This window comes from Anser cygnoides, chromosome 19, assembly GCF_040182565.1.
Source record: "Anser cygnoides isolate HZ-2024a breed goose chromosome 19, Taihu_goose_T2T_genome, whole genome shotgun sequence".
Lineage (NCBI taxonomy): Eukaryota > Metazoa > Chordata > Aves > Anseriformes > Anatidae > Anser > Anser cygnoides.
In genome coordinates this window covers 6,601,371-6,612,271 of record NC_089891.1, presented here as the reverse complement: position 1 = coordinate 6,612,271, position 10,901 = coordinate 6,601,371, and the positions used below count along the sequence as shown (strand labels likewise).

Below are 10,901 nucleotides of genomic sequence, written 5' to 3'. Positions count from 1 at the left end.
ACACTGTCAAGCGTCCTGAGGTGTTGCTGTTTACAATAAATGTACACGGTTCTCTAAAACTTGTCCTCACGAGTCATACTTTTTAATAAAAATTGCTAATTTTTATTAGTTGTTTTGGGGTTCCCTTTGCTTTGTCTGTATCACCCTGAAAGAAGGGGTTTCTTCCGTGCAGGACCTTGTAAGTGCACAAATGGAACACTTCTATTGTTGTTGCAATAATGCTATAGGGGTACAAATTACTGATTTATATTTCATCACATTAACACTCCATCTTTTTTTTTCCTTCCCAGATGTGACTTTTTACATTGTCAATACTGAATTTCACCTTTCTAATTTTCAACTATTTCCCACTTTCTCAGAATCATTTTCATCATCCAAGCTGCGTGAAATTATTATTTTTTAATTAAATTGTATTTTCTAAAGACTTATAAGTCTGTATTAGTGCTGACCCTGTAAGGCCCTCAGGACTCGTGGCAGCCTTGCTCAGAATCACTGGGGGCTTCCTGCACACATAGCATTGCCTGTGGAGTTCCCTTTCCAAAATACGCCCATAAACCCACCATTGCACAGCACCACAAGGCACTGCCAAGTTCTTCTAAACTTTGCAATTTTGTAATGAGATAACAACCATTTGAACAGTTGGAAACACCTCATTGAAATCAATGCAACACAACTGGTATGAATCTTATGTCTTAATATTCTCCAGCCTGGGCTTGTTGGAAGGATGGGAGGTGGGTGTTTGCTCCAGAAAAAAAGGGGGCAGAATTGGTCCATTTATTTTTATTGCTCCAATTGCATTCAGACACCAAAGAGAGAGAGTAGCCTCCGAACAGGGGGCCTCATGACTCCTGCAGGTGTCCCTGCACAGAGAAGTGGCCAGGATTCTGCCTAGATGTCTGCCTGGAGCCTGGAGTTATTACGGTGACTCTTTAGAATTGTGATTTTTTTTTTTTTTTAATAGTTCTTTCTCCTGTAGCTTGCCTTAGGACAAATCAACAACAATCAGAAATGGCTTTTCAAACCGAATACCGTAAACTACAGGTAATCTTTCACGTTGATTTACTTTTTGTAGGGATTCGTTAAAGGACTCTCATAGACGAGGCGAATTCCCTAGAAAAGGCCAACTTCACAATTTGGGAGCCCACAGGAGCAAAGGACAAGAGTTGGCGGCCCAGCGGGCAGGGCTGCGAGTAGGAACCAAAGCTCCAGGCCGGGGTTGTCACAGAGAATAGCGTCCCCCAGCAGAGTTTGGGGAGCGGGGCGGCTCGGGGCGCCCTAAGGCCGGCCGGGGGGGCGACGCCCCTCGAAGGGAGCAGGGGCCCGGCCGGGGGATGGCTCTCCGAGCTCGGGGGGCGCCGTAGCGGCCGGGGGAAGCCGCCGAGGGGCCGGCCGCCATGGAGACGAAGGAGCTGCAGGAGCGGCTGCGGGAGGCGGCGGCGCTGGGGGACGCCGAGGAGGTGCGGAGGCTGCTGGGGCTCGGCGTGGACCCCAACTCCCAGAACGAAGTCAACGGCTGGTGAGGGGCGGCGGGGCGCGGGGGAGGCCGCGGGGCGATCGCTCCTCCTTGGGAAGCGGGCAGAGCGCCGGCAGCGAGGATTTAGGGCGAAATTAAAACGCCAGCCCCTCTCGCCAGGCGCTCCCCTGGGGGGGTGTCGTTGCTCCGAAAAGAGAAAAGTGTCAGTAAGGCGGCTGTGGGTGCTGAAAACCCGAGGTCTCTGCCCAGCTACCTTTTATGCCTTTGTGCCTCTTCAGGTCGTTGTTGTCCGTTTTTTTTTTTGGAGAACGTAAGGCAGCACAGCGAAGTAGCCGTCAGAAAGTAAACTTCAGCTTGCCAGGATGTGTTCCCTTATCACCATGCTTATTTTATTAACTTCTAAACTGGATTGGAAGATTACTTTCCATTTTACGTGGTAAGTTGCAGGCTGTTTCAGTGACACACAACCTCTCTTCAGCTGACAACCCTAAACCCAAAACTTTCCTGCAATGTCCTGTCCCAACACTTGTAGGTTCGGGACTACACCCCAGACCCTTGGGCATGGGAAGTAGGATTTGCTCAGGCATTTGCAGAAGCTGTTTTCCTGAAGTTAATTCAGCCTGTAGTTACCATGTGACATTGTTTCTAATTCTAATTTAAAAAAAAAAAAAAAAGGAATAATAAAATTAGGAAAGCAGCTGGACTTTCACAGGCGAAAGCTTGACCAGTAACTTTGAGAAATGTGGGGCACTGGCAGCTTTCAAAGTGTGGCGATTAAAACTGGAGCTTGTAAAAATCTTAAGACTTTGAATTATCTCGGCATGTAGGGTAAGCAACTGCTCGTGGTCCAAATTAGTTTGTATCTAAAACTGTCACATAGGAAAGAAAGAAATCTGACATAAATACAAGTTTTTAAAAATAACAATCTGGTCATTTTTAACTATGACAACCGATGGAAGTTTGCTGTTATTGAAGTCTGCTTGTTGAATTTAAGTTTCCCCAGTGAGCCTCTCAGTATCTCTGATGCAGAGGTGCTGCATAATTACGTTTAGATGTGTGCTGGGGCTGAGGGTAGGCATTACCTCTCTGCACGAGACCACATGAAATGCTCAGGATGGATTCCAACATCAGGCCAGTGTTATTGAGGCTTATGTGCCTCCTGAACAAACTGCACACGCACATGTTGTACACGTGCAGGGTCCCACACAAATCTCGGGGACTTAACACAGAGAAACAGCTTATAATAATCCTCACTGGAGGGTCATCACGTGAGCAATAAAAGCAAATATTGACACATGCTGTGCACTTTCTCCCCCCACTTCAGTCCAAACTAGTTTATGATTCAGCAGCGTGCTACTTCTGAATTTAGGGAAACTATTCACACTTAAGGAGATATTTGTGAGAGGTCCAGAAAGCACTGCACAGCAAAACTACCCTAACCTGGTCTGAATTTCTTGAAGCTTGTCTCAGATTTTGTGGGAATTTAGGAATACTTTCTGCTAACAAAATTATCCCATTTTAAAATGGTATTTTCTATCTGAAATGCACAGCCCAACCATGGAGATGGAGTACAGGATTCTATAATATTGTTAGGAGTATCAGCTCTTTAAAAGAATTGGCAACACAGTTCCTAGGATAGTCTGAAGAAAAAAATGTGTACGCATATACTGACACTTATGACACTTCAATTAGACTTAATTCTACATAATAACAACACTTGCTGCAGTGACTAGTGCCATTACCTTTAATTCAAAGATACTTTCTGTCATCAAGGTGCATTAATTTTAGGAAGAAGAAATTGTAGAAATAAGCCTTTTGTTTTGGGTAAATCAAGTTTAAATCAGAATATATAACAATGAACAGGGTTTTGCAAGTTATTTTGTCCTTCCATGGTTTTGTCTAACTTGTACCCCTCCAATAGATCAGATTCTTTATTTTCTCCATACATTCTCTTTTATACATGAAAATTCAAAAGAACAGAATTTTGTATACCAAGTTAGATGTTATTGGTCAAGATGCAACTGCAGTATATTGACTGTGTTTCTTTCATGAAGAAAAAAAAAGCACAGTGGAAAAAGCTTTTTGGAGCTTGACTTGCAATTGAAACTTGTTTCCATTATAAGTATGTTATTTAGTTCTGCTGTATTTTATTTGATTCTTAAAACAAACAAACATGCACCTTGGAGAACGGTTAACTGTGTTCATTTTTTTCCAGAAAAGTTTCCTTTAACTAGAGCTAGAGAATTAAAAGGTAAAAACTAGAGAAAGGTCAAACATTGCTAGAACCTAAGATAAGGAAAAATGGCAAGACTGTACAGCAGGTTACAATGTGCAAGTCTACTAAGTCTATGGTACTATCACTGATGATGTCTTGAACTTTAAAAATACTGCTGTGGAAACTTGGTATCATGATCATTAGAGCAAGGGAAAACTGCATCAGCAGGTGTCACTGCAGGCTCCAAAACCAGCGTGAATTTGAAAGGGGCATTGCTATTAAAACTGTTTTTATGTTAGACATGCATTAGATCTTGTTCTAATATGCAGCAAGAATGCGTGGAAATCAGTCTGCTGTAATTTAGTATTTCAAACAGCATTAACATCTTCCATGTGCAGGACTTGTTTGCACTGGGCATGCAAACGGAACCATGCTCCAGTGGTGGCTTACCTGCTGCACTCTGGTGCCGACAAGGAGATCCTCACCAAGAAAGGAGAGAGGCCGGTCCAATTAACGTCAAAGAGGGAGATTAGGAAGATGCTGGGAGGTAAATCTATTGCCTATGTGATGCGTGCTCTTTAAAGATGATAGGAGGAGGCTGTGCAAAGCACTTACGTTCCAGTCTTATTTTGCATTGCCAAATACTGTGTTAAGTTTTCATAATAACTGTGGCTTGATCTCTAGGGTGTTTGCTTAGTGAGAAACCAAAGTTTAAGAAAGGATTACCAACAAATTCCATACCCAGCTAGCCAAGTCTTTTTCCCCAAATACTGAAAAACTGTAAAAGCTGTATTTTGAAAAATGCCATGATTAAACCAGTCACAGATAGATGCAGATTCCAATTTTCAAAAGGAGAAGAGGGGAAAATATCTCAAATTTGTATTAAACCCTTACAGTGTACGAGCAATAAGTAATTTTCCTGTTATTCTATGGAATTTAGACCCTGTTCAATAAATTGAAAATTAGCAGCCTGGAGAAACAGCTCATTAAAACATATTGCAAGAGCATTTTTGTTGCATTTTGTAACTGCTGGAGTAGAGTAGGCTTTGCTGCAAGAAGTGATAAGTAATTTGAAATATGGTTGATTAGCAACCTCTCTTCCACTTTGTATTCCTTTGTCTTTGTTTTCATTATTGTCTCCCAGCTGTTGAATTGCTAATGTTTCAGTTCTCCCAGGACTGTGTGTGCTTTTCCCTTTATCCCCTGACTTAATATCAAACATTATATTACCCTTTGTTTTTCATTGCCTTATACATTATGAAGATGATAGCATTGTACCACCAGAGACCATGTAACAATGTGCTGGCTGCAGATTAAAAATAAATAAAGGTTTTAAAAAAGGCAGTATTTAGAAGGAAATAGCGCCCCCAGAATTATTTGTATCAGATTCTTGGATAATGTTGTTTTGTTTGTTTTACAGTGGAAGATGATGAACTACCAGAGCTAAAAAATGATTCAGAACTGCCAATCATCCCTAATTACCTGGCTAACCCACCTTTCCCTTACGTTTATAATACCACGAGTAACAATATTCCAGATCCCTCTGTGAATGGGAGTATCTCGTGTACAGAATCGCAAGATCCTGACTCTTCTCCTTTACCCGACACGGAGACGTGCACGCGGGCATCAGCACAGCAGAATGCTGCTCCTGAGGCAGCAGGCAGTAAGGGAGCTGCACCATCCTTGCCTGGAGGCTGCGCTGTACCACGGTGCTCAAATCCTGCCGTGCAGAACGGCCCCGTTTACCAGACACCTGCATCTTGGAACAGAAGTCCTCCTTCGCCAGTTGGATCGAAACAGCCTGGACCTCAGCTAGGGAACGGCTCCTGCACGGGGCCTGTTCCAACGTTTCAGCCGGTTTTCTTCACAGGAGCTTTTCCACTTAATATGCAAGGTAACAGTAAAAGCCTTTCTTCTCACCTTTTCTTAGAAATTCTCTCACCTTGGACAGTGAAAATGGACTAGTCAGCGTTACGTGTACTCAGAGTACTTCTAGAGGTTTTCAAGTTCTTGTGCATGAGGCATCCAGGAAACATTTGAAGGGAATTTAAGAGGCAGATATGCTGTTTTTGCTGGAACTTGTTATTAAAATATTGATGAAAACACTTGCTGTTTGTCTCAAATGCTATAAAAGCTTACAGAAACTAGGGTAATCCACTTCTCTAAATGACATACCCTTCAAATAAAGAATGTACGTAACCAGTCAGCTGGAGAGAATCTCGGCTGGCTCAGTCTGGAGAAAGACTTGAGTATTGACGTGATCTACCACTTCTGTGGGTAAATATTGCCTGCCCAAACAGGGATATTGTCCAGTTATTTGCTTTTTGGGGATCCTTGTATTATTACAAATGATAAAAAACATGGCTAATAGAATGTAGAAATATTTAGTACATTTTTTTCCAATTCTTTTACACATCTGCCTATGAATGTACCTTTTTATTTTGAATAGAACTGGTGCTTAAAGTTAGAATACAAAATCCTAGTCTTAAAGAAAATGACTTCATTGAAATTGAACTGGACAGACAAGAACTGACCTATAAGGAACTGCTCCGAGTGAGTTGCCGTGAGCTGGGTGTTAACCCTGAACATGTACAGAAGATCAGAAAATTACCAAATACAATGCTAAGAAAGGTAAGAACTCTTAATTTTGAATGCAGTAACTTATAAGAAAGATTTTTAGGTTACCATGGAAAAGTAGTAGTTCATTTATCACCTGCATTATGCCCATGTTGCAAAAAGATGACAATACTAGTTTGTAGCGATGTTCACTGTCTTAGAGACTAAAACACTGAAGAGGAGGAGTTAGGTGGTTAGTTGTGTCTGTTAGTGCATTTTTCACCTATGACCCATGCACTCAAACAGCACTGTAGTGTTTTATAGATTCCTTCAGACTTCCTAATGTTCTGGCCAAAGTTCCGTAACAGTCAACTGCAATGTTTGCAGAAGGTACGTGTTAACCAGTCACCAATTTTTATTATTACTATTTATATTCTAAGTGTTTCATGATTGGTCACTTTGAACTGGGCAACTAAAAACTCCCTTCAACTTTCAGCACTTAGTAGTGGTTTTTCTTCCTATTAAAAAGTTCTCAAGTTTCTTTATCATTTCCTTCCATAAACATTTAGTATTGAGCCCTATTTATATCTGATTTCTCCACGTGCAAAACCATGCTACTGTGACCTGTTAGCAGTGTTTAATAGGCCTATAGCACTTAACTGAGTTTTTCTAGTTCAAGAAGGACTGTACACAGTTCCTTTTTAAAAGTATTTGAGAAATATTCTGAGTGCAGGTCTTTGAATGTAACTTTTTTCACTTCCATGACGTTTACCTGTGCAGCAGACAGAAAATGAACCTGCTGACCTGTTTTACTAATTAACGGTTCACCTCTCTTTCACTCTCAAATGCCTCTACAGCATTGTTAGCATCAGTTGTGGAACTAATCTGATTAGTACTAGATTAATAAATAGACTTCAGTGTACTGCATCTTCACTGAGTACAAGATGAATTACTATTTACTAGTCAAAAAATGGAAAAGGAAAAAAAAGAGACATTAGCAATTCTATCACTTGCCAACTTAGGTTGTTGTTGAAGGGAGTATCTCCAGCTCTTGTTACTTCAGACTGTCTTGGTAGGATGCAGGACACTTACTGTTCCTTGCGGTGATACAAAATTAATTCTACTGAATGCTGTCTAGCAGCAGAGTACTGCTGCAGAGGGGATCAGAACTTGAGCTGTACTGTGGGAGGGTGCCTTCCGTCAGTCTCTAAAGATGCTGCTGAAGCCAGCTCCAGGATGGTGTTGGTGGGCTGCTCTAGAGGAAGCTGTGTGCAGGACCTTCTTGAGTGGATGCAAGAAATCAATTCATAAGCTTCTAAGAATTACCAAAAAGGGGAAGAATGGGGGCTGAGGTGGAGATCAGAAGAGTATACTCAAGGAATATAGCATGCAGTAGATCTTAGAAGCACAATTCCATTAATCACTTGCACTCACTGTCACAGTGTTGCATTCCTTCTAAAAACAGGCAAATAGCTGAATAGGGTCCCAGAACAAATATAAGATGCAGCAGGATGTCTGCCTTCCAGTTTACTGTAAAGAACTGTCATATTTATGGATAAATACATACTTTGTTTTAGTATAAGCCTACTATTTAGTTTACCTCTGCTAAATTGAACATACAGTTTATCACCTAACAACTGACTGTATTTATTTAAAGGACAAAGATGTTGCAAGGCTACAGGATTTCCAAGAACTGGAGCTTGTTCTAACAGTAAGCGACAAAAACTTCCTTTTCAGAGTCCCAACACTTTCTGAACGGAGTGGTTATAACAAGAAGGCATCAGAACTGACATACTAATTGTTTAAAGAATAAAACAAAATATTTGTATCTCTCATTTTAAAATAATATTTGAAATACAGTATCTATAAGGGCTAATGATGTGAAAAAAATCTATTTTGTTAACCTTGAAATAAACTAAAGATGTTATGCACAATTACAGCCTCTAGTTAATCTAAGAGTAATTAATCTGATATGAAAGTAGGTTATGCAAAGGAAGTATTGGTAAAAATACCTGTTAATGCAACACTTTTCCTTACAAAAAAGGATAATCTTGAAATACTGTAGAGGTAGCAGCTCTCAGGGAAAGGCTTACCTTAAACCGTTCTAATAATTTGCTATAAAATAGCAGAGGTACTCATGCTAAAAAACCTGCCACGAAACCCATTTAATATTTGTACTGAGTCCATTACCATTAACGCTTTCTAAATCATTTGTTTTTAGTCAGATCATATTTAGAAGGAAAAAAACAGGAGGGTTTAAATCTGTGGAAGAAGCACAAAACTATGTCTAGTTTGAATACTATCAAGTGACTTATTACCTGTGATTTCTTAATACCTGTTTACACCTTTCCCTATTTCTCAGGTTGAAACAAAAAGTGACCGTAATTATCCAAATCATAAATATGCTCTCAACCAAAATCATAGATCCATTTTATTGTTGTCTGTCAATATATAGTATTGACACGTGCAGTTTAAAATACTATTTTTGTTACTGTATTGAAAATACAGTTCTCCAATGCTGCTTTTATGTTCCCCTTTGGAAGCACAAGAATTGTAATTTTATTGAATTCTTACCACCTACATTCCTGACAAAAAATCATGTATTGAAACTTTAAAGTTGCCTGTGTAAAAAGAATCTAATGAAATGCCCAGGGTTTTCTGAGCTAATATTAAAATCTTGATGTTCCTATGCAATGTACTTTTTTCTTGTTTTTCCTCCAATGACTTGTGTTTACCCATATTGCTTACTGAAAAAAAACACTATTCCTGTTCCATAAAAATCCAAAATTGGACTGCTGTGATATGAAATTCTGATATAAATAAATTGAAAAGTATTTAAGACGGTGAGCTGGATTTTATCTAACTTTTTAGGATTTTAATATTTACTCAGTCATCTGCATTTGAGGTAGAGTTCTATTCTGGTAGCATAACTGTAAAATATGTACTATGAATTAGATAAAAGAACTAAAGGACTAGATATAAACAGGCAGACAGAACATACCAAACTGGACTCAATTTGCCACAGCTTGTCTTCTCCCCTCTTCCCTCCTCGCCCCTCCAGTTTCTTTGGAAACTACAGCACCAAAGGACTTTGTTTTCACGTTGTCTGATAGAATTTACAGCTCAAGTCAGCTGTACGTTGCACATGGACCTGTGAAATGGGTCTTACAGCAGTAGCCTGCAGAGAAGGGAACCCTCCAAACTAGCTGGAGGAAGTGCTGAGGTGAAAACCCTCTTAACTCTTACCACTCTTCTCACAGAAGATGACTTCCTCTGACTGGCGTTAGGTGTCCTCCACAGCCTTTTCTCCTTTCTCGGAGACAGGGACAGGAAAAGTCGTCGCTCTTCCCTGGCAGTCAGAGCTGTCGCCCGTATTACAGCTAAGACAATAGGAACTGGTACCCGGGTTTGCCCACGCTCTCCCATCCAGTGAATAGTCCTCTGTGCAGTGGGAAGCAGCTTCAGCAGGAGTGAGCGGGCACACAAGGGGGAGCCCTCTCCCTATCTGCTGTGTAGGCAGATGCCCAGCGTTCACCTGAAAGCACAAAGCCGTGCAAACACCCAAATTTCCTGCGTCAATTACCTAGACTGAAGCTCGGTCTCCTAAGGACAATAGCAAAACATTTTGTCACAACAAAATAGCCTCTTGTGAAAGTGTTAGAGGTCAAATGTGGTCTGAGTCATCGGCAATATTGATTTCTTATACTAAAATGCTGGTGGTATATTACCTTCTGTATAATGGAATAATAAAATTCTTGTTCCTTATATCATGCCTTGTCTATTGCGTTGTCCCTGGCACACAGAACAGCTGTGGTTTATGTACCGGCTCTCTAAATGCCAGCTAAATCCATAAAGGTACCGAGCTGTTGTGGATTAACTAGTCAAAAGTAATGGAGAAAAGCTCAGCTGCTAGGCTGATTGCCTTCATTGTTACACTAATAATATTGTGCAGATGCTGATAGATAACTATGCATTCAGAAGAATATTTTTTTACATTATGCAGTTTATACACAGAAGATACTATTAACACTCCTAACTTAATCTGATAAGTATATAACCATTACATTACTGTATATGATAAATAATTCATTACTTTGTGCATTGCTATGTGAAATGTTAATTTCAAATGAATGCTTGGCTGCAGATTCTTGTTTCAATTTAAGAAGTATCGTTTGTAACAATTAATAAATGATTATTTTTGTCTTCTCAAAGTTTTTTGGAACTTTACTTACAGAAAAACATAAGAACTTCTTGCGAGGTAGTTTTCCATAGTGCTTCCTACACCAAGTAGGAAGTGAACAACTAAAGCAAAGGATGTTCTATCAGGTTCTAGAAGCACACGTTGCTTAAAACAGTACTCCCCATAATTTGAAGAGACTTGGCTATCAACAGTAAGGTAGACACTTCTGTATAACAAATAACATTATTTCAGGTGATAAGTGTTAAAAGAGAGAAATAATATACTCATCTACGCAGAATGCATGTTCAGCTTAAGTCGAGACTTACTCATGGCAACTTCATACAGGAGAGGTAGAACAAAATAGCAATACTTGCGTGCTGATCATGCCCCTGCAGGCTGAAGTGGGCTATACTAACCTGTCAGAAATTGTGCAATTATTTACATTAAGCCATATCTGTAGCTTTAGTTTTAAATAC

General features: G+C 40.1%; 1 protein-coding gene across 6 annotated transcripts; it reads left to right on the top strand.

The window, feature by feature from the left end:
- The first annotated feature begins 1,220 nt into the window (after window positions 1-1,220).
- On the top strand, window positions 1,221-10,456 carry ANKRD40 (ankyrin repeat domain 40). Of its 6 annotated transcripts, none has more exons than XM_013179205.3 (6): window positions 1,221-1,516; window positions 4,088-4,236; window positions 5,110-5,583; window positions 6,139-6,320; window positions 7,903-7,956; window positions 9,506-10,456. In XM_013179205.3, the coding sequence occupies exons 1-6, from the start codon at window positions 1,395-1,397 to the stop codon at window positions 9,530-9,532; spliced, it is 1,008 nt and encodes a 335-aa protein (XP_013034659.3). In that variant the 5' UTR covers window positions 1,221-1,394; the 3' UTR covers window positions 9,533-10,456. The 6 variants fall into 6 exon arrangements, with proteins under 6 accessions (XP_013034659.3, XP_066836379.1, XP_013034662.3 ...); XM_013179207.3 differs by adding an exon at window positions 1,753-1,910 and having other exon boundaries at window positions 1,223-1,457; window positions 7,903-10,456; XM_013179206.3 differs by adding an exon at window positions 1,753-1,910 and having other exon boundaries at window positions 1,223-1,516; window positions 7,903-10,456.
- Window positions 10,457-10,901: the final 445 nt, after the last annotated feature.

Coding starts and splice junctions, on each gene's coding strand:
- ANKRD40 (XM_013179204.3), top strand. CDS start 1,395: ATGGAGACGAAGGAGCTGCAGGAGCGGCTGCGGGAGGCGGCGGCGCTG. Junction 1,517..4,087: donor CAGAACGAAGTCAACGGCTG/GTGAGGGGCGGC, acceptor TTCCATGTGCAG/GACTTGTTTGCACTGGGCAT. Junction 5,584..6,138: donor TTTTCCACTTAATATGCAAG/GTAACAGTAAAA, acceptor TATTTTGAATAG/AACTGGTGCTTAAAGTTAGA.